We start from the raw sequence: 26,537 nt of genomic DNA on the forward strand, positions 1-26,537 counted from the left end.
ATTTTTGATATTTGGGACCTTCTTCTGTGAGAGATGGAGGACACTATAGCTGAGGGCTTTAGAGGTCACAGGCAGCTACCCTATGCTCACTAGATCACATTCCTTATCCATAGAGCCATTATAGTTAGGTTGCCTGAGATGCTAGCTGAGTACAGTGGTGCCACTACAGAGTTTCCTGCTTATAACATGACTCAGATGATCTGCCACAGTACACCACAGGCACCTAGCTAGCCGCGCTGTCGTCTAGAGGTGCCAGAGACTACAACCCAACAGGATGATATTATCAAGGGTATTGCAGCCACAGAGGAGGAGCAGCTTGCTCAGCAGGAGGGGTTGGTCACTAGCGAGCCCAATGACAGTTCTGATGATGACTACCAGCCCATTCCTCAAATGCCTCCACGATGACATGATGCTGAGGCTAGTAGCTCTAGTTCAGTGCCACCTGCCCTGCAGACAGACCCTGCTCTTCTTGCTATACTTGAGCGGATGAGGCAGGACTAGGCACGACAGGCTCAGGAGACAGCTGCTATATTTGCTCAGTTCCAGACTCGGCAGGACGAGTTCCAACAACAGCAGCTAGCTATTCAGCAGTAGAGGTAGGCTCTACAGCAGCAGCAGCAGCAGGCCATGCATTAGCAGTAGATCCTCATGCAGCAGCAGCTTCTCGGATTCATGCAGCATGTAGTGACAGCGATTGGGGCCCCACTACCACAGGCTTCGCCCCAGCTTGGTCAGCCTACCACCACTTCGATGACTCCAGCATTGCAGCCTAGTGGGCTTCAGAGTTAGGGACAGCCACCAGCACAGTATGCTTCACCTATAGAGCAGGTGTCCTAGTGGTTCGCTTCACCAGTGGTAGCCCCGTAGTTCACACCTCTTCAGACGGGCTTCACATCGGCACAGACATCATCGCTGCTAGTGCTAGACACTTCAGTCTCCAAGAGTCTTGGAGCTTCCTTTAGTGAGTTGATAGGGCAGCCCACTCCTCCATACCTGCATGTTCCAGGTCCTTCTATGGCTGCACCTATCACAGCGACTACAGAGATGCTTCCCTCCTCAGTGGCATCATCAGAGCCGGCTGCTTCAGTTATACCAGCCCAGCCTACAGCAGCACCAGTCCCTGATCTGACCTAGACTGCTTTAGCATCATTACAAGCTATAGAGGGCCAGATAGCTCAGAGCTCAGGCTCAGATGATGATGGCACCTAGTTCCACCTCGCTCCTCGTACCTTAGCGCTCGGCTCGTCCATTGCAGCCCCACAGACTGACCCTTAGGTTTTGGTGTTTGACGCCAAAGGGGGAGAGGGTTCGAATATGTTAGGCTTAGGGGGGGCTACATATCTAGGGGGAGCTTAGTTATTATATTAGCTTATTTATTACATTTGGAGTTTTTATATGTGAGATACACTATTATGCATTTGTGTGTGTGATACATTATGCATTCATGTTTGCTACTATATTTATGTGATAGTGTATATTTATGTGATAGTGATATCTACGTGATCATGATATATGACATGTATGCTATCTACTGTGAATTATTTATATGTCATATCACTTGTGCTATGCTCATTTGCCTTTGCTTCCGCGTTTTACTCCGATGCAAATGAGCTTTATTACTTGTACTCATGCTTATTTCATATCTTTTGAGTACATCATGTTGGCTTGGGTCATATAAGCTTGCCTAACACTTTTGTTCTTATTGCCAAAAGCTTATATGAAACAAGCACGTTAAAAACCTCATCTCTTTCACATACTCGAGGTAGTATTGTCATCAATCACCAAAAAGGGGAGATTGAAAGCATCTAGGCCCCTAGTTAGGTTTTGGTGATTAATGACAATACGTGATTACTGTGACTAACGTGTGTTTTGCGGAAACAATTAAGTTAGGTCACGGTAATGGAGATCGATTGGGCAATCAAGGTTGTCATGCCCCTACGATGGAAATTGTTTCAGTTTTCAAAGGATGGACGACAAGGTTAAGGATGGACTAATTCTAAGTGTTGATTGGAGTTGGAGAGACACTTAGAGTAGTTTAGGACTTTGTTTTTCCTTTGACCGTACTATTAAGGGGCTATGAACGGGTAGCTTGACCTAGGTAAGTCTAGTGAGTTAGGTGTGGTGCACACTTGTTAAATCTAGCACTAGGTAGCTCCATAATAGCCCTTTGATCCAATGGAGCAAACTTCATTCATATATGGTCGAGAGTTGGAAGTAAATGGAGGGTCAAATACGGATCGGACGCTGGCTCCGGTGTGACCGGACGCTGACTCAGGGTCCGGTCAGTTCATTTGACCAAGGTGAAAGCATCAGGAAGTGACCGGACGTTGCGAGGTCAAGTCACCGGACTATGAGGGCCAGCGTTTGGTCGACTCCAGTAAGGTCCCAGAGAGGGAGAATCCTGATCGGATGTGTCCGGTCAATGCTGACTGGACGCTGATCAGGTTCCGGCTACTGACCGGACGCTGCTCAGCAAGTGACCGGACGCTGGGGGTCCCGAGTCCGGTCGACATCAGGAAGGTTCCAGTGAGGGGAAAACATGACCGGACGCGTCCGGTCAGTGCTGACCGGACGCTGGCCAACGTCCGGTCAACACTGAACCACTAGAGTTCGGGGTGTACTGACCGGTGCGTCCGGTTACCCCGCAGAGGCATATAATGGTTTGTTTTTCAGCCGGTGTTATAAATTCAACCTCCACTCGTGTGTGTGGGGGTATTTTTGCTCATTCCAACAGCGGAGAAACACCTTAGATAGTGCCAAGAAGAGCAAGGTCCTAGTGAGGTGATTAAGATTTGAGAATCCCAAAGAGAGCCCTCATTAGTGAAGATCAAGAGTAGCAAAGTGTGCATCCACCATTTTCATTAGGCTTGTCCTGGTCAAGTGAGAGTGCCATGCTAGAGTATGATTAGAACTTAGGTTGCAAGTCTTTTGTGCGGTAGAATAATTAGAAATACTTTCTAGACACAAGGGGTTAATTGGACTAACCATATGATTTATTTATTGCAAAGAAATTTAGAATTAGCTCAATTCATCTCCTCTTAGACATCTTGATCATTTCACCTCCAAGTTCCACCGGCCCTTTTGATGGACCGAAATAGCTGTTATAACTCGTGCTGGATTATGGGCCGAAAGAGCTGGCATTACCTTTTGAGCTACCCCTCTAATGTAATTTATCAACATATAGAGGGATAATTTTATTTTCTCTAGTTAATATAGTAATTTCTATGCCTTGAGAATTATCTTTTCTTGCCAAATACTATGATACCTTTTCCAAGGTCGATGAATTATGGACAACTACATCTTCCAAAGCTTACGGGCTTAGCATATAGCCATATATGTCATATATGCTCCCCACTTACAAAAGGAGTGACCTTTTACACATTAGCACCGTCACTAGAACTTATTTTAACCATTAATTAATTAATTAAGCAAAAGTTATGCTACAAAATATACAAACAAGTAAAAGGATAAATAAAAAGTATAATACTACATAATTATAATTAAAATTAGAGTCAAGTTATCATGCTGATCGTTAACCATTCGTAACCAGAACCGGCTACTTTACAGACTTTATTATCGCATGCTGTGCGTACGACCGCCCTACACTGGATATGCCTTTCTCTCTCTCAGTCTCTCCTTTTCTTCTTCGCATCTCTAAGTAGGAGCGAAGCCAGAAAAAAATTTAGGAGAGGCTGAACAAAAGAATAGAGGCTTTTTATCTTCTCTTAACCTTAGCCTCTCCTACCTAATACATATATGCATAAAATTTTAAGGGAGGGCTTAGGGGGCTCCACGTGCCCAGGATTGGTAGGGGGGCTAGAGCCCTCCAGCCCCACCGCCGGCTCCGTCGCTGTCTCTAACCCTCCTTGCTCCCTCGACACTTCCTAACGCACTAGTTGCATCCATGGCATGTCCCCTGTTAATCTAAACCGGCTTCTTCTTCGGTCGAACATCTTTGCCGACACGACGCCGTCTCTATCATCGTCACCGCTAATCTTAGCCTCCTCCTCCTTCCCTAACTCTTGTCGCTGCGCGGTGGACAACTTCTCGGCCACCCACTCTCCACCACCATCTCGATCGCCACCAACATCAATTTAGTGAACCCAAACTTCCTAGTCTCTCCGTCCCATATAAAGTGTTGATATGGAACCATGCTGGTCAAACTTTTCTAACTTCGACTAGATTTGTACAAAATAAACAACATTTCACTACTACATAAAATCTTTTGCACGACATTTTCAAAATGGCCTCGGAGGCGGGCGGCCCGGTTGCCCGCCTCCGTTATTCGAGGCAGCGGGCATTGTAAAATAACCGCCTCGGTTAATACAGTATTAACCAAGGCGGGCATTGTAACATAACCGCCTCGGTTAATATCCCCGAGGCCCAGAAAAAGCGCATATCCAATCAGCTATTGGGTTTATATATATAGGAGCGGGAGAGAGTTAGGGTTCACTTCCCTCACTCAGCACTTTTCGAGTGCGCGCCCCTCCCCTCTCCTCACCCGACCGAGCGGCGCCCCGGGCCCTCCGCACCCCAGCGAGCGGCGCCCCCTCCCCTCTCCTCACCCGACCAAGCGGCGGCCCTCCCTTCTCCCTCCCGCCGGCGCGGACTCCCCTCTCCTCTCCCCATTCTCCCATGCCTCCCTCTCCCTCACCAACAGCAGGCGTGGCGCCCTGGCGGCGGGCGATGCGGGCCCGGACGAGGCGGCGGCGGCAGCGAGCTCCTCCTCTCGGCGCTATCCAGCGGCGGTGGCTCGAGCTCCTCCCTCTCGGCGCCACCCCGACGACGGCGGATAGAGCTTCGAGCTACCCGGTGGCGGCGGATCCAGCTCCATCGGCGCGGATCTAGCTGTCTCCGCGCGGATCGACCTCCCTTCGCGTGGATCGACATTCCTGGCTGCGGATCGAGCTCCACTGGCACGGATCCAGCTCTCCCCGCGCGGATCCGGCGAGGACGAGTCCGATCCACCACCACTAGTGGTGGTCTGGCGGGGAGGAGCCTGGTCGACCACCACGGCGGCGAGCGCGGACCCGATGCGGCTACGGCGAGCGGAGACGCATGACGCAGCGGCGTGGCCCCAGCGAGCGACGGCGGATCTAGGCCCAGATCCAGGCCGGTTTGGGCTGCAGGTTTTTTTTTTGTTTTTTAATTTGATTTACCAAGGCGGGCATTTAAACCGCCTCGGTAAATAACTGATTAACTGTGACCTTTCCGCCGAGGCGGTTGCAAAAACCGCCTCGGTTTGCAACCGCCTCGGTTAATGCCTTTTGTCCGTCACGGTAAAGATTTCTGTAGCAATGTTTGTATCTTTAAATAAGTTTGTTATAAAAAACATATTTAATGATCTATCTAATCTAATGATACTAATTATTTTCTTATATATATTTAATTAAAATTAAAATATTTATTTTTTTTTGAAAAATGAGAATGATAATTTTTAAAGGGAAGGAGGGAGTATATGCATGCTGTGAATGACCCCGCTACTTTATTTGTGACAGCGACAGGAAGCACTGTCAGCTTACGGGAAGCTAGCACGCTGCCACTGCTCCATCTCCACTGAACAGAGGCTTAGGAGAGGCGTTGGCTAGCTCCGGAGCTGGGATCGAGGTGACACGGCGTAGGACGGTAGGGGCCGGAGCAGGGGAGGCGGCCGACGTGAACACTGAACAGAGGCATGTTAGGGTTTGTGCCCCTTCTTTCTTCTTGTTCCTTTTTTTTTTGTTTGAAGAATTTCTTGATCCTTATTTATAATGCTACACGGCGGCCACGGCAAATTGGGAATCCCTGCCGTCGGTGGAGAGGGCTGCGCCAATGTGCTCACTGTGTTGAACTGAACTCTGCTGCTGATGGTGGCAAAATTGCAAATCCCCCAAATGCGTCTCCCAAAATTGTTCCTTTTTTCGCGTTTGTTCGAATTGCAATAGCTTTCTTCTCTTGATATGTTAGCAAGAATCGTGTTCTTTTTTTCCCCCTCGCTTTCTCCCGTGAAGATCGGGGGAAATTTCATCTAGGTTACCACTAGTCTCTTTCTGCAGAATCTCTACAGTTTGCTCTCTCTTCTTTGGACAGATTCCCCACCAAATTTTGCCCTGAACTTCCTAGCTAAAGGTGGCAAATTGTTTTGGGAGGGCAAACAAAGGAGAGATGTGGAAATGATAGGCACATTCTGTAGGCGAGTATTTCTCGGTGGATCAAACAATGCTCATTGTTTTTCACCCAAATTTTTATTCAAAGACAAAAGTTTGCTTGCTTTGATGCATTTTTATTGTGTAGAACAGCCATGGTGCCACAGTCTTCTGTATACCAGTTGTCTCTGTTCCAACGTTTCATAGTACAGAGTGCCAAGCTTTCTTGAGGCTTTGCCAGTATCATCATTCTGGACCGTCAAAAAAAAAATCATCCTGGAATGGCATTTTTCCAAGATTTAGTAGACACTAGGAAGCTTCCGTAGTTTTCTTGAGCCTGAAGAAGCCCTGAACTGCATGAACGCAAGACCAGTTACAAGCACTCAGGAATCTTAGTAATTACAAGAGACTGAGGCGAGTATTAGAGAATAGTCAATAGACTTGATTAGAATTACAGGGGTGATTACACACATATATATAGGAGAGAGAGGGGAGCCCAAAGGGCCTAATCAGCCAGAGGTGGCGCATAGGGAGAAGAGATTACAGTTGGCATATAATTAATCTAACACCCCCCCGCAAGCTGAACGTCGGTAGAACGAACGTTCAGATTGGAGCGAAAGTCGGTGAAGACGGAGGAGGGTAGTCCCTTGGTGAAGACATCAGCGAATTGCGACGTAGTGGGCACATGGAGAACACGAACAGCACCAATGGCCACCCGTTCACGGACAAAGTGAAGGTCGATCTCCACGTGCTTAGTGCGCTGATGTTGAACTGGGTTGGAGGAGAGGTAGACGGCGCTGACGTTGTCGCAGTAGACGAGGGAGGCGGTCTTCAGGTGGTGGTGAAGCTCCTGAAGAAGCTGCTGTAGCCACACGACTTCGGTGACTCCGTTGGCGATGGCGCGGTATTCGGCCTCGGTGTGCATAGCAAGTCGAGGCTGCCGGTACCCAGTCTTCCCGCGGGTTGCCATGCCATGAGTATTGGCAACCGGGGGAATGGGAACAGCTCTGGGCGGAAGAGGAGGATCACTCTTGACATAGCGCGGCGGAGATGGGACCATGCTGGAGCGGCGAGGAGGCGCTCCGGCGGGGGACGCAGGGGCTGTAGCAGGGGCGCGCCGAGTGTAGACGTGGACCACTGGAGGTTTGTCGAAGCGGGCAGTCGAGGGGGGCCGCCGTGGGCGCCTGCTGCGCCTGAACAGGGGGCGCCGCCGTGGGCGCCTGCTGTGGTGCAGGGGGCACCACCGTGGGCGCCGGCTGTGCCTGGACAGGGGGCGCCTGCTGTACCCGGACAGGGGACGCCGGGGGTGTCTGAACCGGGGGCGCTGTGGGCGCCGGTGCAGGGCGCGAGGTGGCCGACGAGGCCCGCGGGGGCACGACGACACCCGATGGCCGGGGCGCCGTGAAGCTAGGAGGGGCCGGCCTGGGCACCGAGGTGCCCAGACCCGGCACAGGACCCGCAGGAGAGAAAGTAGCTGGCAGAGGGTCGTCAACAGTTAGAAAATCCAGCTCGTGAGTAGGTGGCAAGGGCCGGCGGAGGCTGAAAGGGAACGTTGTTTCATCGAAGACAACGTGGCGGGATATGATGACCCGGTTGGAGGTGAGGTCGAGGCACCTGTAGCCCTTGTGATCAGGGGAGTACCCCAGAAACACGCACAGCGAGGAGCGGGGGGCAAGTTTGTGGGGTGTGGTGGCGGTGAGGTTGGGGTAGCAGGAGCACCCGAAGGCCGGAGATCATGGTAAGAAGGGATAGTGCCATAGAGGGCGAAGAAAGGGGTGCTCATGTTGAGAGTTTTGGTGGGGAGGCGGTTGATGAGGTGGGTGGCGGTGGCGAGAGCATCGGCCCAGTAGGATGGGGGCATAGATGCCTGGAAGAGTAGTGTGCGAGTGATGTTGTTGGCGGTGCGAAGCATGCGCTCGGCCTTGCCATTCTGTTGCGAGGTGTAGGGGCAGGACATGTGGAGAGATACACCTTTGGCAAGAAAGAAGGTGCGAGACGCAGAGTTGTCAAACTCACGGCCATTGTCACATTGCACAGATTTGATGGTGCTTCCGAACTGGGTGAGCACGTAGGTGAAAAAATTGGAAAGAGTAGTGAAAGTATCAGACTTTAGCTTGAGGGGAAAAGTCCAAATAAAATGCGAGCAATCATCAATAAGGACAAGATAATATTTGAAGCCGGATACACTAACAACCGGTGACGTCCACAAGTCACAATAGATCAAGTCAAAATTATTGGATGCTCTAGACAAAGAAGTAGAAAAAGGCAAGCGAACATGGCGCCCGAGCTGACAAGCATGACATAAGGAGCCATCGCCAGGTGTGCTGCAGATAATGGAGGACGACTTGGCGAGGTGCTGGAGGGTAGATGACCCGGGGTGACCGAGACGGCGGTGCCAAGTAGTCGCTGAAGGAGTGGCCACGAGAGCGCAGGAACCGGAGGGTGATGATGGGAGCTGTAAGGTGTAGAGGGGTCCCGAGCTGTCACAGCGAAGGAGGAGGTTCCTGGTACGAAGATCCTTCACAGAGACACCAAGTGGGTCAAACTCGACAGAAACAAGATTATCAGAAGTAAATTGTCGGACAGATAAAAGGTTTTTGATGATGTCAGGAGCAACAAGAACGTTGTTGAGGCGGAACGGGCCAGGGAGGGTTGAGTAGCCGGAGCCCACAACCGGAAGAGTGGCACCGTTTCCAACAACGATGGAGGAGGGAAAGGAAGAGGTAGGGGACATGGTGACCATACCAGGGTTCGCAGCAATGTGCGAGGAGGCGCCCGAGTCGATGACCCACTCCGAAGAGCTCGGTGGTGGGGTGAGGGACATGGTGCTGAAGGCGTTGGCGAGGTTCTCCGGGTTCCAGGGTGCCCAGGCCGGAGGAGGCGCCTGAGGGGGCGCTGCGTACGCCTGAGGAGGCGCAGCGTAGTACGCCCCAGGAGCCGGAGGGTAGAAGGTCGGTGGCACACCAGCTGCCATGGCTTGATGGGGCGCGCCGACGCGAGGAGAGGGGCCACGGGGACCGCCAGGGGTGGAGCCGGGCCACATATGGATGGACCCGGTCCACGGGTTGAGCAAGGAGGGCCACTGAGCAGTGCCCTGCGTGCTGCCCATCGAAGCAGGGGTCGAGCCGGAGCCACTGAAGCTGCCCTGACCGTGTCGGCCACGGCGGCGTCGGCCGCGGTAGTTGGCAGGGGCCCCCCGTTCGCCCCGGCCGGCTGAGTAGGGCGCGGGAGGACAGGGGCAGACGCCTGTGGAGGGGCGGTAGGCTTCGAGGCGACGAGGGCCGAGGGAGGCGTTGATGGAGGAGTCATGTTCAGCTCGGCCAGGCGCAGGTCAGCACGGACGTCGATGAACGATGGGAACGGCTTCTGGCGGGTGACGAGCTGAGCCATGAACTGGAAGCGCTCGTTCAGTCCACGCAGCACGTTCATGACGAGTGTGCGGTCCTGAACTGGCTCACCAAGATCAGCAAGCGCGTCGGCCATGCCCTTCAGCTTGCGGCAGTAGTCATCGATGGAGAGGGCGCCCTGAGAGAGAGTGCGGAACTCGGCGTCGAGAAGCATGGCGCGGGACTCACGATTGTTCAGGAACTGCTGCTCGATTCCGAGCCATGCTGCCCGAGCAGTGAGGCCGTCGCGCTCGTGGACGACGTCCAAGAGATCGGCGGAGACGGTGTTGTAGAGCCAGGAGAGAACGACGCAGTCCACGCGCGCCCACGCCGGATCGTAGAGGTGGGAGGCGTCGCTGAGGACGTGATCCTTCAAGGCGAAACGACCAAGGATGAGGAGCACGTAGCCACGCCACTTGGAGTAGTTGGAGGAGTTGATGTCAAGAACGATGGGAATGAGGTTCTTGATGTTTTGGACGGCGGCGGCTTGGCTGTGGAGGTGAGCGACGGCAGCAGCCTCGGTGGTGAAGGAGCGGACGTCGTCGTCGTCGTGCGGGTCCTCCTCGTCGCGGGCGGACTCGGCGCGGAGGCGGTCCCGGAGGGCCGTGGCCTGCTGTTCGAGGAGGTCCGCCTGCGCGCGCTCCTTGTGGAGGGCCTCGACGGCGGCGCGGACGTGGTCCTGGGCCGCGGCGGCGGACTTGAGGAGGTCGGCCTCCGCCTGGAGTTCCTGGATGCGCTTCGCGTTGGAGGAGCGGAGGGAGGAAGCTTTGTCTTCGAGCTTCTGGGCGGCGGCGGCAGCTTCATCGCGCAACTTAGCCGCGGCGGCCGCGGCGGATGCGCCCAAGCTCGAGACGCTGGAGGCCATGGGCGCAGCAGCCGGAACGGCGCGCGTGGGATTGGAGGAGGCGGGCGCTGCGGCCGAAGCGGCGCGCGCGGGATTGGAGGGCGCGGCATGAGGCGAGCGCCGATAGGAGCGGAAGCAGAGGAACGAATCTAGTCTGATACCATATTAGAGAATAGTCAATAGACTTGATTAGAATTACAGGGGTGATTACACACATATATATAGGAGAGAGAGGGGAGCCCAAAGGGCCTAATCAGCCAGAGGTGGCGCATAGGGAGAAGAGATTACAGTTGGCATATAATTAATCTAACAGCGAGGAGCCAGAAGTTAGTACTAGCTAGATCCTTACTCTAACGCTGTATTCTTGACTGTTTTTACCTTATTTCTTCCATCACATATTTCCTAGTGTGGAGACAGTTGTGCTATCAATGTATTTGTATTTACTAATTATTTATTTGCTTGGTATATGCTAGAATGGATGCCACACTGTGGTACTTGGTCGGGTACCAGGGTAGTGCCAATTTCTGGACAGTTCGCTTTTATGTTCAAATTTCACTGCTCATTTTGAAACATTTGTTCCATTTGACTTTTACTGGTTTCTACTGATCACCCGTTGCAAAAAGATATCAGTCTGCCAGCTGGAAGCCTGGAAATGATCAAGAATTTAAAATGTTAATCCAGTGAAATCAATAATGTTTATCAGGCATTAATCTCCATGGCTTGACTAAACTAGAAGTTCCCTCTTGTGGTTGGGCTATTTAATCTAGAGGAGAGAACATCTGCCTTCTTTGCCTTCCACAATTAAAAGCCATGCTTTGTTTCATGAAGGTTTTGTTTCCATTATTTATTACCCTGTGAACCAGCAAAATTTTGTCTTTGTTCACCAACTGTCTGGCATGATCTTATTGATAGATGGGCAGCTCTTGTGAGAACCGCATGAGGTGGTGGGATCACCAAGACCGGAACTGTGTGAGTAATGAGAAAATGAGATTCCATGTTGTAGCTGATGAAGGTTTCAGAAGTTACTTGGTAAGTTAGGTCTATTTGGCACTGCGGCCTTATGCACCTGACATGTGCCTCCTTGGGTCAATTCTTTGGAGCTAGTGTTGCTTCTAACACTCTTTCTTTCTCACCATATTGTTATTTGCATCTAAATGAGGGTTCTGGATGTGCTTCTGAATATCAAAGTAGGAGAGGGTGTTCGATATCAAAGATTCCTAGCCAAGCTATTTTATTCTTAATACATGAGGCAAGTTTCATCCTTTTACATGTTAGATATTCTGTGCAACACTTTGTCTAGTAATCAAGCATTCCAATGCCCCTGATAGGAGGGGCTGCTTGAAAATCAAAGATTTCTGGCCAAGCCATTTTGTTCTTAGTACAAGGCCTAGATTTCTTTTTTCACATTATTGGATTGTTAGTTATGTTGTGCAATACCTCAACTACAACACTTCATTGAAACCCAAAAGTCTAGTGAAGCTCTAACATAGTTAATATATTACTGTTAGCTGCAAAAATGTAATTTGATAACTGATGTCATCCAAGCACAAACCTTGTTCTTTTTCTCATAAATCGATGTCTTACGTGTATAATTGTTTTGTTGATCTACCATGCTCTTTGGTCAACCATGAAATCGGAAATGGTGTATCTAAATTCCAAATATCATAAAGAAGTGTCTAAATTGGCAAAACTTCTTTCCCTATTGGCCTAACATAGTATTCTTGTCCGAAAACAGCGCGTACCTCAGGAGTTTGGAAGTCATTTGAGGAAAATCATTTCTGATACCATCAAGCTAAATGCTCCAAATGGCTGCGTATATGATATTGAGATTTGCAGGGAGATGGGTGAGATAGTTCTACGTTCTGGCTGGGATGTGTTTGCCACTGCTCATAACTTGGAACAGAATAATTATCTTGTGTTCAAGTTCTGCTGGAATTCGAGCTTTAAGGTCCAGATATACAATTCATGTGGTGGTTCCCAGAAGATCACTTCCTGTGTCAATCCACACCCTGAGATCCTTGAAGCTGTTCCTAATAGTACTACTTCTGTTAGTCACATTTCAAATGGTAAAATGAATTAAAAATTTAGTGATTTTGTGATCACTGTACTATTCTGTATGTGCAGGAGGTGAGATGTCTTATGCTGGACACGTTCAGACATTAGCTGGGTCTGACTATTTCACATCAGGAGGCTCTCGTTTAACTAAGGCACAAGACAAGAAAGTATTGGAACTTGCTGACACAATCAAGTCTAAAATTCCTCTGTATGTGGCAGTCATGAACAAAAGCAATGTTGACTTGAACTGTTGCTTTATTGTAAGTTGCATTCTTTTCTAGATGATTGTAATTATGCCTACTCCAGTTACTGCAATCTAATTTTGCTAGTCAAGACTTGATGTTGTTCTTTATTTCCCTGCAGAGGATTCCATCTATACTCATGAAAGATGTTACAGAGAAGGTGCTTAAAGCTACTGTTAAACTAGAAGTCCCTGATGCCAATGTATACGGTGTTTCAGCTGCTCAACAGGGCAGTGATGAAATAGCTCTCCAGTTTGGATGGGATGCTTTTGTGGTTGCTCATCACGTCCAAGAGCATGACCTTTGTAACAGTAATCTGCTGCCCTCCCTGTAGCTGCTGCAGGGGCAGGCGCCGAAAGGCTCTCCTGCCGCACTGTAGGCGCCAAAGTCAGCCCTGCTCATTGTTTTTGAGGCGCTGCGGCGAGGCGCGGCGCCCGACCCCCTTCACAACGCCTAGGCGTTTGTGGCGGACGCCTAGGCGACGCCATACGCATATTGTAAGGCGTTGTAAGCTAGAATTTTATATACTAGTGCAGCACATACATACCTCGTTTGTTGCCAATTCTAAAGCCCATGTTCCTTTCTTTCCTTTCCAAAAGCTCTTCTCCCATGTAGCATCCAACCCCTTGAAAGAAACTGCATGTCAATAAAGAATTCAGCAATCAAACACATTATCAGTTGCTGAGAATTAAATAGGAAACAATACACAAGAGGCAAGATAACAAATTAGCAAGCATTAGTGCATGCATGAGCATGACAAATGACATCATAGTCTTTCTCAAATAGTCCACAAACTTATAATGAAGTACTGAACTCTAAAGCATACTAATTAAGTCAACTACACCAAAAGTACAGCAAGGGTGCAGGACACAAAAGAATCCATCAACAGGACTGCAAATCTCTGTTTTAGCACTCAAAATCCATCATCAAACTCATCAGGATCAGCAGCCTTGTCTTCTTCAGTAGCAAGAACATTGACATCTTCTTCACACTCGCTCACTTCTGCATCATCATGTGGGTCTTCAACTTCATCTTCCTCTTCTCCATCTTCAGTAGCAGTAGCAGGAACATGAACATTTCTTGAATGGCTATAATATTGAGTAGCAGTAGCTCTCCTAGGAAGATTACGACCCTGCAGCGCTTGTGATGCACCGATGGCTTCATCAACATGCTGCCATGTGAGCTCATTGATAGCATCAGACCCTCGAGCACCTGGAATGGGCACATGCAATGAATCAGCCCATTCATTGTCCCAATCAAACTCCTCAATGACCAAAGGGTCATATTTCTTGCCTGCCTTCTCACGCATAAGCTGAAACCTTGTTCTCATCTTCCGATTGTATGAAACAAAAACAATATCATTCAATCTCTTGTGTAGCAGCCTATTCCTTTTCTTTGTATGCATCTACAAACAAAAAAATCAGATTGTATGCATCTAAATAGAAATTGTTAATCACAAGGATACTCACAAAATTGAAGGTACTCCAGCATCTCTCACAACCAGATGATGAAGCACAAAGACTAACTATACGCTTAGCAAGTCTTTGTAGTTCAATGGCTCGACCACCATAAGAACACCACCAATCAACTGGATGAAAAGTACAGCACATATTAGGAGTTTGGAATGCAATTAAGTTGCTGAATTTTGTCATAGCTTTCCTTTGCCATTTTGTTTGAGAAGGCATCTCCACGTTGCTCTTCGTACTCAATGGCCTGCCTATTGATCTTCCTTTGTGTTTCCACATCTGGTATCATTCTTCCAAGCACTTCAATAAAACAACCTCTTAGCTGCCCAACAGTGGCATCATCATTAGCTTTTACAAGAGGATAAAATTTTCCTGGATTCAAATATAGTGCAGCCCCATACAATGGATGCTCCATTTGGTTCACCCAACGCTTCTCAATAATGTCCATGATACGCTTGAGCAGTCCCTGCTTGGTTGATATATTGAAGCTAAGCTTTATCCTTTCTTTTGCATGATTCATTAGAGCTGTGACCTCTGGCATTGCAGGCTTCTCATCACCATCAACAGCCCTCAAAACAATTAAGAGTGGGGCTGAAGCTCTTAGGCAATCTTCTACTGAGTTCCAAAACTCAGTAGATAGCACAATGTCTTGCACTTGTTGACCTGCTGTAGTTGTACACAAGTTGTTCCCAATGCATGCTTCACTAACAAACAAGCTCTTCAAGGCATCCTTGTTCTTGTACAAACTCTTCAATGTCAGAAATGATGTGGCAAATCGAGTCTTTGCTGCCCTAACAAGATCATTCCCACCTGTTTGAGCCCTCATTGCACTAAGAAGCCTCCCATGCCTATAAATGAATGTGGTGACACGCCTAGCACGTGCAATAGGTTTCTTAAATGCCTTCAAGTTCTCAATTTCTTCCAACATCAGATCCAAGCAATGTGCAGCACAAGGACTCCAAAACAGTTTGGGAATCCTATCCATCAAAATCTTACCAGCAGCCTTGTAGTTAGCGCCATTGTCGGTCACAACTTGAATAACATTGTCCTTTCCAATGTCCTCAATCTTCTCCTGTAACAAATCAGCTAACATTGTTGCACTATGAACTTGACTTGATGCATCAACTGACTCCAAAAGGTATGTTCCCTCAGGGCTGTTCATAAGAAAATTAATCAAGTGGCGCCGTCTCATATCAGTCCATCCATCTAACATTAGTGTACAACCATATTGCTTCCTAGCCTGCTCATGGTCCTTCCTCATGGCACTTGTCACCTTAACACATTCTTGAAGCAAAGGTTCACCAAGCTGTTGGTTAGTTGGAGGCTTGTACCCTGAACCATATTGGGCTGTTGCCTCACAGGCAATTTCAAATTGCCTTGAATTTGCTGCATTAAAGGATACACCACACTCCATGAACCATAGTGCCCATTGCAAATCCACATATTGCTTCTCCTCCTTAGTCTTTGTGCTGGACTCAATGGTGGGTTGAAAGTCCTTTGCACGCCTTTGATCTACTATCTGTTCAGGAGTTCTTCTAAGCATAGCAACAACAGACTTTATTGTCTTTGGTGTCTTTGGTGTTGAATTGCCATTGCTAGGTCTTGAAGCCTTGAATTGATAGATAGCATGCCTTCTTTTGGCAGCTGTCCCAGAACTTGGTTTTGCAGCCGGTTTTGCACCCCCATCTGCTCTTGCTTGTACATCTGCTGCTGCCACCTCCACAACTTCATCTTCCCCATCTTCTTCCTCAATACCATCCAAGAACAAAGGCCTTCTTCTCTTCTTTTGCAAGTAAGCTTCCATCTCTTTCCTGATTTCAGTGGTAACTTTTGGACAAAGGACAATATCTCCATATCCACCAGCCAAATGTTGCTTGAACCTCTTTATGCCTCCTGAAGCCTCATTTCCACACAGGATACATGTCACCCAGTCTCTCCTAGCAGAGTCCTGCCAGTAGGCATATTTCCAGCCTGGATCATTGGACTTCGCTTTCCTTGCTGGATCAGTCTTGGGATCATAATCAGGTGCTTCACTTGAGCTTGCCATGTTGCTGGATGCTACATAAAAGAAAGCAAGAGCCTTATGTTTGAGGAGGCAGAGCAGAGAGTATAGCATATTTAGAGCAGATAGAGCATAGCATAGCATATTCAGATTCAGATTCAGAGCAGAGCTTGAGGAGGCAAAGCAGAGAGTATAGAGCAACAGTACAAGCACTCAAGCAGAGCAGGGCAGAGCAGACAGAAGAGTGGGTGTCCAAGAAGCTCGCCTCTGCCACTGCAGCTGCCTCCCATGGCCCGCTCCATGCCTCCATCGACGCCAAGCTCCAGACGCTCTGCCAGAACATCGCTGCGTCCAAGAAGAAGGGCGCCAAGAAGCCCGCCTCCGCCACTGCAGCTGCTGCCACATCATCGTCCACCCCCACCAGCAACTGCTCCTCTTCGCCATCCTCCAATGATGCGTCCTCGTCCTGTCGCGAGTCCATAGCTGAGTCCTCGTGCCCATCCCCATCGCCGTCCGCCTCCCCCGAATCATCGACGGTGCCGGAGATGCAGCAGCTGGACTTCAGCGAGGCACCGTGGGACGAGGCCGCCGGCTTCGCGCTCACCAAGTTCCCGTCGTACGAGATTTGGAAAAGCAGAGTGGAGGCGGGGGGGGGGGGCATACCAGGCGGAAAAGCAGAGTGGAGGCGGGGGGCATACTAGGTGGAAGGGGACCCGACGGAGGCGTAGTCAACAGGTGGGCCGACGGAGGAAGATGCAGGCTGACTCTACGACAGGGGCGGCCGGCTGGTGGACACGAGCAGAGTAGCAGCCCAGCTGAGGTCGAGGTCCATCCGCCGCCTTCTTTCTTCCTCTCCCCTCGCCTGCACTCGCGGTCAATGACTCGCGCGGTCGATTTCCCACGCGAAGAGTCGATTTCCCATGTCTCTTCCATTTCCCGCGGGCATGCGGTCGAATCCTCGTGTGGCCGTGCTCTTTTTGGCTCCCTTCCCCTATGACCAGCATCCGGCGTCCGTGTCGCGGTGGTAGGCGTCCGACCAACGCCATTCGCGCCTAGGCGACACCTAATCCTATGAGGCGGACGCCATACACGCTGAGGTCGTGGCGACCCCGATGCCTAGGCCCTCGACCACGCCTTGTCGCCTAGGCGACGACTAGGCGATGCCTCAAAAATAATGGCCCTGCTGTCACATCTAGTCACTATAACAGCATGGCAGCCTGACATGTCTGTGCACTAGCATTAGATGGGTAGAGTTGTATATTTAGCTTCCCACTGCAACTCAGTAAAGAGAGCGAGTTCAGTTTTGCCATCTCCTCTGCAGAGCTCCGGCCAACATTGGTGCTTGTGCTGTGTGTGTACGCGCTCTGTTCTCCCTCCCTTCTTCTATCTCTAGCCATAGTGTGTGGTCGGCAACGTCGAGGAGTGGTCGGCTCATCCGTTCCGAAGATCCAGGGGCTAACAAGTGATATCGGAGCCGTACAAGCGCCGTCGCCAGACTAACCGCTGGCGATGACGGACGGTTTGGAGATGGGCGATAGCAGTGGCGCTGCTATGGCTATCCAGCCATGACAAAAGGTCATTGTGCGCACAGTGCGGGAGGTCAGCGACACCAGTTGGCCAACGCTGGCTCGCACCAACTATGGAGAATGGGCGGTGACCATGAAAGTCAAGCTCAGAGCTTGATGGCTCTGGAATGCCATTGACAAGGGCACCGACAATGAAGAAGACATGTCAGCGTTGGAAGCATTCCTCGCTGCTATGCTAGCGGAGTACAGGGAGCGGTTGGGGGTGAAGAGCTCTGCTAAAGAGGCATGGGAGGCCATTGCGGCGATACGCGTCGGTTCCGACCACGCAAAGAAGGCGACAACCCAGCTGCTATAGGAGGAGTACGCCAACCTAAAGTTTAAGGATGATGAATCGGTGGATGACTTCTCCCTCCGCCTACAGACGCTCATTAGCAAGCTGAGGAGCCACGGTGTCACCATCGATGAAGAAGAGGCAGTCTCCAAGTACCTCCACTCGGTGCCGGCGAAGTACATCCAGATTGCTCTTTCCATAGAGACAATGCTGGACTTGTCTACCCTCACCATTGAGGATGTGACAGGCCGTCTGTGGACGGTGGACAAGCGCATGGAGCAGGCCACAGCAACAACGGACAGTGGCGAGCTACTGCTGATAGAAGAGAAGTGGGCTACCCGAATGAAGAAGTCCAGGAAAGCCTCCTCTAGTCGTGGTGGCGATGGCAAGCACCGCGGCAAGGCTTCTTTGGAGAAGAAGAAGAAGGTCGACCCAAATGCCTGCCGGCGCTGCGAGAAGATGGGCCATTGGGCAAAGGAGTACCCAAATCACAAGCAGGAGAAGAAGGCTGAGGCTCATCTAGCGCAGGCTGATGATGATAATGAGGCCACTCTCCTGATGACGACGTTCTGTGCACTGCACGATGTTGAGGCCAAGGAGAAGGGAGAGGGGATGGCGGTGGAAGGGCCTGGGAAGGCTATGAAGGCTGTCAACCTCGATGAACTGCACGCCCAAGTCCACCTCGGATGTGTGGGCGGCGGACAGGAGCAGCGGTGGTACCTGGACTCCATCGCCAGCAACCACATGACGGGCTTCAAGGAAGCCTTCTCCGAGCTCGACGGCAACATGATCGGCACGGTGAAGTTCAGTGATGGCTCAAGGGTGGCGATCCGAGGGCGCGACACCATCATCTTCAGGTGCCAGAACAGTGAGCACCGCACGCTGACGGATGTGTACTACATCTCGTAGCTGCATTCAAGCATCATCAGCATTGGCCAGCTAGATGAGCGTGACAGCAAGGTACTGATCAAGGACGGCGTCCTTAGGATCAGGGACCGAGAGCAGCAGCTTCTTGCCAAGGTGAAGAGGTCCTAGAATCGGCTGTACCTGCTCAACCTCAATGTGGAGTAGCTCATCTGCTTGGCTGCATGGCGCACGGAGGAGCCATGGCTATGGCATGCTCGGTATGGACATCTTAGCTTCGACGCTCTTGGTCGGCTGGAGAAGATGGTGACTGAGCTGCCTCACATCGAGCACCTAGGCGAGCTGTATGATAGCTGCCTAGCCAGGAAGCAAAGAAGGCTATCGTTCCCAAAGACGATGAAGTACCGCACGACAGAGACCCTCGAGCTGGTCCATGGTGACCTCTGCGGGCCGATCACGTTGGCGACGTCCGACAGGCACAAGTACTTCATCTTGTTGGTGGATGACTACAGCTGGTACATGTGGGTGCAGCTTTTGACTAGCAAGACCGAGGCGGTGAAAGCGGTCAAGAAGTTCAAGGCGCGCGAAGGCGGAGAGCGGCAAGAAGCTACGCGTGCCGAGGACTGATCGAAGCGGCGAATTCACTTCGGTGGAGTTCGCTGCATACTACATGGATCAGGGTGTGGCGCGACACCACACCGCACCATACTCGCCATAGCAGAATGATGTGGTGGAGTGATGGAACCAGACGGTGGTCGATATGCCTCAATCCATGATGAAGGCCAAGGGCATGCCGGCAAGGTTCTAGGGTGAAGCGGTGACCACGGTGGTGTTCATCCTCAACCACGCGCCCACCAAGGCCCTGAAGGGTAAGACACCGTTCGAAGCTTGGTATGGGCACAAGCCAAGCGTGTCCTTCCTCCGGACATTCAGCTGCATCGGCACGTCAGGAAGACGAAGCCGATCCTCACCAAGCTAGAGGACAAGAGCGCACACCGATGGTGCTCCTAGGCTACGAGGAAGGTACCAAGACATACCGGCTCTACAACCCACATGGAGGCAAGGTGGTTGTCTCGTGCAACGTTGTGTTCGACGAGAAGGCGGCCTGGGATTGGGACAGTCCGGGCACGGGGGAAGCTAGTGGCTTCACTAGTATCTTTGTCGTCGAGCACTTGGTCATCCACGGTGTTGGAGATGCTGGAGAGGAGGTGCCGACCACTCCAGCAACGGAGCCGAGCACTCCTAGGGCGGTGCCGAGCACTCTAGGAGGGGTGCCGAGCACTCTAAGAGTGGTGCTGAGCAGTCATGCAGTGGTGCCGACCACTCCAGGACGGGTGCCAAACGCTCCCGTAGAGGAGCCGAGAGGCCTTGCAGTGGTGCAGACCACTCCAAGACTAGTGCCGAGCACTCATGTAGTGGTGCCAACCACTCTAGGAGTAGTGACGAGCAGTCCAGGAGTAGTGCTAAGCACTGCAGCTGGGGTGCCGAGCACTCCAGGTGCTGTGCTGACCACTCCAGCGGAACAGGGGACTCCATCGACGTCGATTGAGTTCGCCTCACCTCCAAGCGACATTAGAGTTCGTGGATGCTTTCCACGACGGTGAGGAGGTGCGGTTCCGTAGGCTAGACGATATCGTCGGCGGCACAGGGTCCTTAGGCCTGGCAGGTCAGCTGCTCAATGACCTAGAGCTACTTCTCGTCAGTGTAGAAGAACCACCCATGTTCGTGCTGGCCGAGCGCGATGCAAATTGGCGACGGGCGATGCTGGAGGAGATGAAGGCAATCGAGGAAAACAAGACTTGGGAGCTTGTCGATCCACCTCCAGGTTGCCGTCCGATCGGCCTGAAGTGGGTGTATAAAGTCAAGCGGGACGAGCGCGGCGCCATTGTCAAGTACAAGGCGCGCCTCGTCGCTCGAGGCTTTGTCCAACGTGAGGGCATCAACTTCGAGGAAGTCTTTACGCTGGTAGTGCGCATGGAGTCTATCTGACTGTTGCTAGCTTTGGCAGCAGCGAAGGACAGACGCGTCCATCATATGGACGTAAAATTGGCCTTCCTTAACGGTGAGCTGGTGGATACAGTCTTCGTCAGGCAACCTCCAGGTTTCGCCGTCAAGGGAGCGGAGCACAGGGTGCTCCGACTGCGCAAGGTGCTCTACGGGCTGTGGTAGACCCCGTGAGCGTGGAACGTCAAACTTGACGCCACGCTGGGCGAGCTTGGGTTCACGCGGTGCGCAACCAAGCAGGCGCTCTACATGCGGCGATGGGGAAAGGAGGAGCTCGTCGTCGACATGTATGTGGATGACTTGATCGTCACCGGCGTGCGTGTAGAGGACATCGACAGCTTCAAGCGTGAGATGGCGGCTCGTTTTCGAATGAGCGATCTCGGTGCGCTCTCCTACTACCTTGGCATCGAGGTGAGACAGGGGAAGCAGGCGCTCACGCTCGGTCAGAGCACGTACGCCTCAAAGTTGTTGGAGCAGAGTGGTATGGCTGAGTGCAAGCCATGCGTGACTCCGATGGAGGAGCGGCTGAAGCTGACAAAGGCCAGTACCGTGGCGAAAGTAGATGCAACATTCTACCGTAGTTTCGTCGGCGGTCTGTGCTACCTAATCCACACGAGGCCGAACATTACATTTGCCGTAAGCTACGTCAGCCGCTTCATGGAGGATCCCCGAGAGGATCACTGGGCTGCAGTGAAGCCGCTGTTGCGCTACGTCAAGGGGACGGTGGATCATGAGATCGTCTTCCCCAAGACCGGCGGAAGTCGGCTGCAGCTCACTGTGTTCAGTGATGCAAACATGGCGGGGGACATCGACGGACGGCGGAGCACCTCTGGCGTGCTCGTCTTCCTTGGGTCGGCTCCAATCTCATGGCTGTCGCTGAAACAGAAGGTGGTGGCGCTGTCCACGTGCGAGGCAGAGTACATGGCGGCGGCCACAACGGCATGCCAAGCTGTGTGGCTGCGTCGGCTGCTGCGCGAGCTGATCGGTGTGGAAGCTCACCCACCAGCACTAATGGTGGACAACTAGTCCGCCATCGCCCTCGCAAAGAATCCGGTTTCTCCACGACCGGAGCAAGCACATCGACGTCAAGTTCCACTTCCTCAGGAACTGTATCGATGGAGGACAAATCATCATCGAGTTCGTCGAAACTGGTCGGCAACTCGTGGACGTCCTCACCAAGCCGCTCGGTCGTCTTCGGTTCACGGAGTTGAAGAAGATGATCGACATGGTGTAGGTTCTAGGGTTAGCAGCAGGATTAGGGGAAGAATTATAATAGTAATCTGCTACCCTCCCTGTAGCTACTGCAGGGGCAGGCGCCGAAAGGCTCTCCTGCCGTACTGTAGCCACAGCAGGGGCAGACGCCAAAGTCAGCCTTGCTGTCACATCTAGTCACTGTAATAGCATGACAGCCTGACATGTCTATGCACTAGGATTAGATGGGTAGAGTTGTATATATAACTTCCCACTGCAACTCAGTAAAGAGAGCGAGTTTAGTTTTGCCATCTCCTCTACAGAGCTCCGGCCAACATTGGTGCTTTTGCTGTGTGTGTGCGCGCTCTGTTCTCCCTCCGTTCTTCTACCTCTAGCCATAGTGTGTGGTCGGCAATGCCGGAGAGTGGTCGGCTCACCAAGATCCAGGGGCCAACAACCTTACCATTTTCAGACACAAAGGGAACTCTCGCCTTGAAGTTTTCATCCTTGATCCAAATGGCCGTCAAAAAATCTCTTCATGGTATGTCACAAGAGATGTTTGCAACACCCAACAAAGGTGTGATGATTCAGTTGAAATAGATCCACCACATGAAACGGGTGATATCATTGACCTGAGCAGCTGCAGTGAAGATGATAACATTGTGACATCATACACTACAGAATCAGCTATGTGCAAGAAGCAACACTTGAATCATTGTGCGAAAACTAGGAGGATGGCTTCAAGTTCCTGCCCATCTACTAAATTAGGTCATGTCATAGTAGTTATTGTGAATCTTTTTACATATTTTCTCTTCCTTTTGTTTACATTATTCTTATTATGAGTATATGGTCTATACTAGTGAGCATGAAACTCATGAGGATCTTTGGGTGTCTATGGCAGGTAGGGTTGATCTGAGTCCCCTCAATTCCAACAACTCGGAGGGGCCTTCTCGGCCTCCCTATATTATATCAAGCAAGGTATCTCTATCAAGAGTGCAGGAGAAGATGGTTTTAGGAAAAGTCCAAGCAATCGGATCTGAATTTCTTATCCATGTATCAGTGATGAACAAATGCAGTATTGGTGAGAAAGCTTTCTTCATGGTAAGTGAACAGTATGCCTACTTTTTTTAGATAACGAACAGTATGCCTACTTGCTTATGTACATCTACTAATAAGGATATGTTTATTGACCTATGGTACATGAGATAGAATGTTGCACATTCATTCACTATAAACCTTCTGATTTGCTCTTGGATAGACCATTCTTCTTATAAAAAAACATGAAAGTTCTTATATTGATGAATGAACGCCATTTCATCTTGGAGTTTACTAGCAATGATAAACTCGCAATTGAATGATGCAAAAATGGGCAGTCTTAACCCCCCCCCCCCCCCCCCCCCCCCCCCCCCCCCCGGTCGAGGGTTTTTTATTTTTTATGATGCAAAAATTTTAAATGGATGGTGCAGGTTCTGAATTCCTGCAGCAGACTAGTTCTTTGGTAGTGTTAACCTCTAGTAGGCAATTTTTGGTTGATCGGTAGAAGTTGAATGAATCATTTTCCTGATTTTGGTTTGCATGTGGAATTTTGAATCGTCCAGTTGTCATCTGACACTTTTTCATACGGAAATAGTGTTTTGCCATGGATTATGCTCGAAGATATCTTCCATCAACAACTCAAGATCTGATACTTCAGCTAGAGGGCTGCCAGAGTAAGCAGTGGCACACCGTTCTGCATGTTCAGGGTGGTCACAGCCGTGCTCGCGATAAGTGCAGGATTGCCAGTGGCTGGGCTGAATTCGTCTCTGACAATCATCTGTGGCTGGGAGATATCTGCCTGTTCGAGCTGGTGGAGACCACGAGGAGGCTCAGGATGAACATGCATCTCATTCGTAAATCGCGATACAGGAGTGCATATATAAAGCTGTAGCTGTAGAGTAATCCGAAGGAGCTGGAGGGAAGTGGGCGCTCACAATGTGTGTTAATGGTCTCTTCTTGTGAGGGAGATCCATATGTGAACTCCCATTTGTGATGATATTAGTATCTCAGATGTTAGCTATGATGATCAAGTAGGCTAATTTGGATATGGTCAGAACAGAAAGGATTTCTGTCTACCTGCAGATGTGGAAATATTTGACTCCTATATTACCATAGTACCCTATCATATATGCTTATAAGGCCTGGAGATGATCATGACCTTTAATTGCATCAACTGGCCGGATCATAGCTAATTCCCACCCTGGGGGTATGATTGAGACAGTTAGGGGGGGGGGGGGGGGGGGGGGGGGATTGGTTGCTTCGGTGATGATGAGCCGGTCTAGGATTGTGAGATGCATGCTCAAACCGTGCACCCAGTCATGTTTGGTTGTCTTTGTTGTTGGTCCAGTACGAGATGAGATCTTGTTTGGTTGCATGCAAGGATGGGAGTTTTGAGTGTATGACACATGGGCCTCTGTATCATGGGTGCATCATGTCGTTCTGTATCGCGAGGGAAGTGGGAATCGAGAAGACGGATCCATGCGGGATAGAGGGGTGAAAATGAATGAGACGGAGTAAGGAAAGGATGCGAGGCAGGCATCCAAACACGGCCAAGTGCACCGAGCAGTGCTAGAATGGGGCTCAGGATGGCCTCCTGCGTGCAACCAATCACCCCCTTAGATTGTGAGCAAATGGGGCTGGCAGCTCTATTTTTCAGATGTATATTGACATTTGGGACATTAAGCTTCAGAAACTCCCTGAGTGGAGCAACGCATACCCCTCCTGAGAGAATGCCCTTGCTGATGCAAGTGCATACATCAAGAGCATGTAATTCATTAAGTATGTATTTCTTAGTTACTCATTTCACTCCCATATTGAAGCTTGATTCAGTATATACCCTATTGCACTGCATAACCTCAAGTTACAGCACACCATGCAAGAATGTAGTGCTTAAGAAGAACCGACTCTTTAGTCCTCCCGTGCTCAAGAAGAATCAGATTAAAAAGAAAATGTTAGTACTAGAACGTAAGCTGAAGCTTCGCAGCAAGAGAGAAATAATAATGACATCTGAAAGAAGAGATAGCGCACATACTTCACTACTACAGCTATAAGTGGTTTTATTTGCCTGATGCATGCTTCAATGTATAAAATGCACAACCATATCACACCATATGGTCCAACATGATCATTCGGAAAATGTGAATCTACGAGTTTATAAACAAATTCTGGAAGAACAAGGCAGAGCATTCTGCTCCTTTTTTTTAACGTAACACTTGTGTATCAACATTAATTCGTACATTCTCCAGTAGCAAATAAAGTCACGCCACGAGACTGACATTTGGCGAGTGCAACAGATCGATCACATTTAATTTCTCTTGTGCTGTTTTTTTTTCCCCTCTCATCTTAAGTACAGTTGTAGAATCTGTTTGGATACAGACACATACCACCACACATACCTCACACACGGTATACGAACAAACCTACAACTATACCTAGACAAAGAACGCAGCTGAGAGATCCTCGAAGAGCACCAGACTCTGAGTGTGGCGGGCACATCACTTGACCATTGTGGCACATCTGCGTGAGAGACAACTGAAATTATTTAGAAAACTACTATTCTCGGTGAGACACCAGCGTCGAAGCCAGGCTTCGAACGCTGACGGGCAGGACGCACACCAGCGATCCTTGCCATCTGAGCTACCGCTCAGTTCTCTTGTGCTGTGTTATACAAAGCGTGGTCACGAAACCAGTAAAAACTGGCGCAGCAACCCCCCTCTTTTTTTTAATGCTACAAAGCGAGCGTCCGTCCATCCAGACAGACCGCTCTACGCGCCCCGCGTTTTAAGCCATCGGTTTGATTTGTTTTAAGCATTTGGACGGACCGCTCCACGTGCCCTGCGCCCCATCCGCGCACGGTTGCTCCAGGCCACACCTGCTGCTCAGTGGGCCCGGTTATATTTAATCCATGGACGCAACAACGTAACACAAATATGTGCATGTATACGTATGTACGGTGGTCTCATGAGAATGTAAATACGTGGCATGCATGTATACCGAAAGAGGACATAATCGACATGCATGGAAGCTGTGCTGAATGACCAGCTAGAGCAACGTATGGCGACCGTCTATACTTGCATACATGTGCACAAAAATGCCTTTGGCCCAAAAAATAATTATAGACCACAAATATACGTGAGCCTTATCATATTGCGAGTGGACTTAGCATAGTCAACATAAATAGCAACCATTTCCGTATGGGCTCCATTACATTAGTGCCACATATAAAATATTTGTATGGCCGACTTAATAATTTATTTTACTTGATTAACCATAGTCAACACTATGCCAAAATTTTATCATGTACTTTCTTTAAAGGTAATGCTACAAAATGGGCGTCCGTCTGTTCCGACGAACTGCTCGACGCTCGCTCTACGCGCCCTGCCCATGCCGCTTGCTCCACGTGGTATGCTCCGCGCGCCCCTCCCGCCCGCGCTGTTGCTCGCTCCCACACGCCCGGATTCGCCCA

The 26,537-nt window shown here is 50.3% G+C and overlaps 2 protein-coding genes across 2 annotated transcripts; one reads left to right on the top strand and one right to left on the bottom strand.

Annotated features, from left to right (window-relative positions):
- The first annotated feature begins 11,267 nt into the window (after positions 1-11,267).
- On the top strand, positions 11,268-23,963 carry LOC136510548 (B3 domain-containing protein LOC_Os12g40080-like). Its single transcript, XM_066504960.1, has 7 exons — positions 11,268-11,384; positions 12,091-12,421; positions 12,480-12,670; positions 12,774-12,957; positions 22,484-22,809; positions 22,916-23,137; positions 23,667-23,963. Exons 1-7 carry the CDS (start codon positions 11,268-11,270, stop codon positions 23,961-23,963), a joined length of 1,668 nt encoding a protein of 555 aa, XP_066361057.1.
- LOC136513507 (uncharacterized) lies at positions 14,264-16,154 on the bottom strand. The gene has a single exon (XM_066507497.1). The coding sequence runs from the start codon at positions 15,920-15,922 to the stop codon at positions 14,264-14,266; it is 1,659 nt and encodes a 552-aa protein (XP_066363594.1). The 5' UTR covers positions 15,923-16,154.
- Positions 23,964-26,537: the final 2,574 nt, after the last annotated feature.

This window comes from Miscanthus floridulus, chromosome 16, assembly GCF_019320115.1.
Source record: "Miscanthus floridulus cultivar M001 chromosome 16, ASM1932011v1, whole genome shotgun sequence".
Lineage (NCBI taxonomy): Eukaryota > Viridiplantae > Streptophyta > Magnoliopsida > Poales > Poaceae > Miscanthus > Miscanthus floridulus.